This window comes from Urtica dioica, chromosome 1 (assembly GCF_054948205.1).
Source record: "Urtica dioica subsp. dioica isolate 48M chromosome 1, U.dioica_male_clone48M_v1_H2, whole genome shotgun sequence".
NCBI lineage: Eukaryota > Viridiplantae > Streptophyta > Magnoliopsida > Rosales > Urticaceae > Urtica > Urtica dioica.
This window is the reverse complement of record NC_142756.1, coordinates 58,840,213-58,845,823: the sequence shown is the minus strand read 5'-3', so window position 1 is coordinate 58,845,823 and position 5,611 is coordinate 58,840,213. Positions and strand designations below refer to the sequence as shown.

General features: G+C 35.1%; 1 protein-coding gene and 1 long non-coding RNA gene across 2 annotated transcripts; one reads left to right on the top strand and one right to left on the bottom strand.

Moving 5' to 3' along the window:
* Positions 1–394: 394 nt before the first annotated feature.
* Positions 395–1,564, top strand: LOC149408259 (uncharacterized). Its single transcript, XR_016301780.1, has 4 exons — positions 395–528; positions 605–680; positions 805–986; positions 1,247–1,564. It is a non-coding gene; the product is annotated as an uncharacterized LOC149408259 (long non-coding RNA).
* An 847-nt stretch (positions 1,565–2,411) lies between these two features.
* On the bottom strand, positions 2,412–4,665 carry LOC149408258 (protein RAFTIN 1B-like). The gene is made up of 3 exons (XM_089616480.1): positions 4,465–4,665; positions 3,627–4,377; positions 2,412–2,630 (listed from the first exon to the last, which is right to left on the bottom strand). The coding sequence occupies exons 1-2, from the start codon at positions 4,525–4,527 to the stop codon at positions 3,628–3,630; spliced, it is 813 nt and encodes a 270-aa protein (XP_089472606.1). The 5' UTR covers positions 4,528–4,665; the 3' UTR covers positions 2,412–2,630; position 3,627.
* Positions 4,666–5,611: the final 946 nt, after the last annotated feature.

Sequence of the window (5,611 nt, the reverse complement as noted above, 5' to 3'; positions counted from 1 at the left end):
GGTTAACTTTTGGGTGCGACTTTGTTGCACCCAAAAGTCCAAATGTTTTAAGCGGTCTTCTTCCTCATTTTTTTATAAATTTTGTCTGGTCAAAACATTGGGTGCGACAAAGTCGCACCTAAAAGGTCCATTGGGTGCGACAAAGTCGCACGCAAAAGGTCTATTGGATGCGACAAAGTCGCACCCAAATTCTAGGTCTGATTATAAAAAAAAAAGAATTTCAATCTGAGCTTTTTTTCTATCTCTCTCACGCTCTCACTCTCTCGATTTCTCTGGTCCTCTTCGCCGCCTGAGCTCGCCGGTCGTTCCGCCCCGGTCCGACAGCCTCTCCGGACGGTAAGTCTTCTCTCATTTTTTTTTCTCTCTCTCTCTCTCTCACATTCTCTCTCCCCAGATCACTATATATATCTCTCCTCTGCTCCGGTCATCACTGCTATTGAGCTCACCAATCGGAGCTTCAAAGCCGATCGGCTGGTCACCTGAGCTACGCCCCTGTCTGACAGCCGCCCCGGTCCGACAGCCACCCCGGTAAGTCCTCCTCTCAATCTTTCTCTCTAAATCTCTATGTCCTCCAGCTCACTCTCTCTCTCTCACTCCCTCTCAGATTTCGGCGGTACAACCTTCACAGCGTCGGTCCGAGCTTCACAGCGCCAGTCCAAAATTTCCAGTCCGCGGATGAGGTAACTTTCTCACCTCTTAGCCTACAACGCCTGAGAGCCCTAATAATAACCCTGTTTTGATTGATTGTGTGTGTGTGTGTGTGTGTGTGTGTGTGTGTGTGGACTTTTATCTCTCACACCTTAGCTAAATGTCATCCCTGACTATATGCTTTGGGATCATATTTCACGTCGAGCACCTCGGCGGCTATGAATATGGCTCGGCTTGAAGTTGCGGCTTGGGAATTAGGTTTGGGTTTGATAGGGTGAAGGAGTTCAAGGCGAGGATGGTGGAGATGATTACGAAACCATAGTGTAAAACATCTTGAGGTACATATTTTTATACTAAAACATCTGCATATATAAAATCCAATAATCATATGTGACTCGTGTAGAATGTTCATTTAAAAAATACCATATTTTTCAATTTTATTTAGGCCTCAAGCTATGTCAAACCAGGGATAGGTGTTTGTTTGGCTTATTTTTGCATGACATTGGAACCCAGTATTTGACATATTTCAAGCCCTCTTCCCTTGAAAAAAACTCAAAATTAGTAGGCATAACTTGACATTAATTGCTCTGATTAACAGCACATACTCTGTAGCTTCTCGGCGATCAACAACCCATCAGCTCGTCATCAGCTCGGCCGGAGCTTCTCTGCGATCAACAGCCCCGCAGCCCAAGTGTCGCCCTCAAGGGTAGTATCGTAGTTAGAAACTAATAGTTGGTTAAGCAGTTATTTGGTATAAATAAGAAGAGAGTGAAAGGGAAATTTAGGAAATTATTGGGTAAAAAATTAGGATGTTTCCCGGGAGAGAGAACAAGCCTCAACACTTATATATAATATATATATATATATATATATATATATATATATATACACACACACACATATATATATATATATATATATATATATATATATATATATATCTCCTGAAATATATTTAGAGTAATTTGTTCAACTAGTCCTTAGACTAACATAATTTGTACGTACTATTCTTCAGGAATTTATGTAATGTACAAAAATAATTGAACTATTGATTTTATACGTATTTAGCCCTGATCATACCTGTCGATCCTATTTTTTTTATAGCGTAACACATAAGTTATTAAAAAAAACCAATTAATTCAAATAAAAGAACTATTTGAAATCTTGTTTTTTTTTTTTGAGTGATCAACAAGATTTTCTTATGAAGAATTTGTTGCAAGTTGCAACTAGTCAATCTCCTAAAGCTTTTTTTTTTTTAAAAAAAATTAGCCAAAATTTCATTTTATTAAAAAAATAGCTCGTTAGATCCGCAGTAAATTTATTAATTAAAGAGTAAATTTAATTTACTATTTAGTTTATTTAATTTATTTTTTATTTAATTAATTGCGAGCTTAATGAACTATTTTCTTATTGAAATGAAACTTGACTAATTTTTTAAAAAGCGGGTGGACTATTGAGCTACTTGCCTAATTCTCCCATAATTTAATTTCAAGTATATTTTAAAATATATATCCTTCAATTATTATGATATGAATTGAATATATTATAATAATACTTAAACATAAATAAATTTATTTCGTGTAACATTATCAGTGTAAAAACTAAACCAATTTATAAAGTTTTAGTGTTATAATTATTGAGATAATTTCACACTATTTATCTATGAAATCATAGTGTCACACTGTAAGAAGATGCTAACAAAGAAAAGTGATGAGTGATGACCATTCGATGGCTCACTTCATTAGCCAAATAAGAAAACAACATACCAACCACGTTAATTTATTTAAATATTTAATCGAACACATTTGTAATATGTCTTACAATAATACAAACACGCATGAAATTGAAGTTGCATTGCCCCGCATTGCTTTGTTGTTTATAACCATATCATTGGACCTTAGCACACATAGATATACTGCTCACTGATCCTTGAATATAAATCCCCTTCGCAGAATACATAACGTGGTTTAAAGTTTCTTCAGCTGTATACACAGAAATAAACAATTAACAGTCAACATAAAATTAATTTGTCATCAGTTTAAACTCTATCAGTTTTTCAAGTATTATTATACCCCATTTATTACTTTCTTTGTTTTACCGGAACGCACAGTTTCAATTTTTCATCCTTACACAGAATACTAAACAATTTTATTGCCTTTCAGAATGTTGCTCGTTGATTGTATTTCGTATAGAATAGAGTATAATATAATGGACTTCTCAAGCTTAAACGAAACCATGGCTAACTTCTAGCAACGATTTTTAATTCGTTCTATCGAAAGAAAACAAATTAAATGTAGAAATTTCGCTAAATAGATAATATCTAATCATGTATGTACCTACTTTAATTTATATGGATGCCTTGCGCCTTGTATACAATATATTTATACTAGGATTTGTTGGGAAGTTGAAACTTTAATATTGATAATAGTTCGCTATTTTATTAAGAAACTAGCAAAATTCAGAAACTAGCAAAATTTTGAAAGCTTTGTTACCGGTGAGGATTGAATCCACGACTTCCATTTTAAAAATAGTGTGAAATTATCAACTAGCCTATGCTAGATACCACAAAACTCTAAAATATATTTAGCTTACTAAAAAAACAATTTAACTAATAAAAAAATTAAGGAAACAAAATAGGCCATGCAATTGAAAAGCTCTCAACAACACCACACCAAATTAAAAATTCAAACTTAACAAACAAAAAAACCATTAGGCTATTTTACAATTACAGTGACTATATGGCAATATTGTATATAATCTTATTATTGTTTTTATTATCGTGTATATTTAACCTAAATGTATGAGATATCAAGTCTAAATATTTTTAATATAATTAAATACCAATTACCCTAATCCTGTCAAATAAATAATAGATAAAGTTTAAGTGTGGTGAAATCACTAAATTTTGACCATATAATTTTATGTTTAAAAAAAAAGAAAATACCTTATAAAGCTTTTTCTTGGCTAGCAAAATGTACCTTATCGAGTTGAAGAAGAAGTAGAGGCTTTGTCGTTGTTCTGAATCCACAGGAGGTTTCCGTGGGGAGGGAACACGTGGCAAGCGGCATCACCGGGTCGAGTGCCGAGGGCGGTGAAGACCGGGTGGGACTGGTCCCAGTGCCAGGTGTCCAGGTGGCACGCCACGTAGGCATCCACGTGGCCTCCGTCCTCGTCACCGCGCATTCTGATACGGTACACCTTGTTCCCTCCCTCCTGAGTGTGACAGTACAGCACGGTGTGCGGATACTCCATGACGTGGCAGCCAACCATATTCGCCGCCGGAATCTCCACCGGCGCCGCCACAATCGTGTAGTTCTGGTAGTCTATGACTCCGTCATTTGACTGATCGAATCTCGAGGAAAGAAGAGTGGGACGATCATCTTCCTCGCCAGAGACTCCGAGAGCCTTGAAAACGAAGTCAAGCATGGCTTCCATCGACGTGGCGCAGAATTTGGTCTCTCCCTTCACCCCCGGCGAATCGCAGATCATGATCGTGCCCTTCACCGAGGCCGCCATGGCCGACCGAGGGTGGATCTTGAAGGTTCTCATGATGTCGCTGAGGTGTCGAGACTTGATTGGAGGGAGGGATTGGGCTTCGTTTCTTGGCAGGAAGTGGGAGTTTTGAGTGGGTTTCTTCGGGAGATAAACGGGCTTTGTCGTTCCCTCTTTCAGGCTCTCCATCTTGTAGAATATAGTGGGCATCAACTCCGATTCTCCATGAACCGAGATCTGCAATGATTAAAACATTACTTAATTTCATAGTTACGACTAATTTGGGTTAAACAGAAGAGAGTGTGTGCTTTATGTTTGATTTACCGATTGGAGCTCAATTGCAACTAAAAGTAGAAGCAGACTCCAAAAAGCGACTCCGAGCTCCATCTTTTTTTTTTTTTTTGGTGGGTGCTTTTCTTTTCATTCACCCTTTTATAGTGATCAGTAAAATTAGCATACACTCATTTGTATGGCACAATTTTACATAGGATATTACACGCACATCTAAGTAAGGTAAGGAATATATACTATACCGTATAGGTAGATAAGGACGAGCCAGAAATTTAAATTAAGGGCATTCACTTAAAATTATTCAGAGAAACTAATTTCTAAATATTAATGTAAATAAAAATTAACCAAAAAAAATATAAATATATGTATTTAAGGGGGACACTGGAGTGTAATTTTAATGAATATATCATCATATGCTCTATCCAGTGGCGGAGCCAGGATTTATATTAAGGGGGGGCAAATTTGAGAAATATTTTTGAGGAGGGGCATTATTGAAAAAAAAAACTTACAAATTTGGGTTAAAAACATAATTATTAGTAAAATTTAAGGGTAAAATTATAAAAAAATATAAAAATTTGGGTCTAAAAAATAATTTTCAAAAATTGAGGGGGGGCATTGGTCCACCCTGACCCCCACCTGGCTCCGCCTTTGGCTCTATCCATTTATAATTTTTAATTTATTATATATTATAAAGAGAGATAGGCATATAACTCATTTAAATTCATTACGTTAAAATTCTAGCCGAACTTTCTAAAACTTAAGATAATATTCCAAACCTCATGCGCCATAATATGGAGATGTTGACATGAGTTCGACTATTTTTTTTATTTTGAATAATTGAACTATAATTTTAATTAAAGATAGTCATTTGGCTATTTCATATAGTTTTTATTTTATATTATATATATTGAATATATTTGAATTTTTTAATATATATATATATATATATATATATATATATACACTCAGAAAAACTAATACGTCGAAATTAAAATAAACTAAGTATTTATATTATTTTATTTTCTTCTCAACTCATTTCTCGGAGAGCTGCTGCTACTGAATTATGCTAGACTATCATTTCATAGTTTCAAGTTTTGCATAATAATAGGTAAAAAATAGAACAAATTTTCCGAAATTTTTAATTGAATTATAGTTATATAATATAGAACTGTGCCAGGAC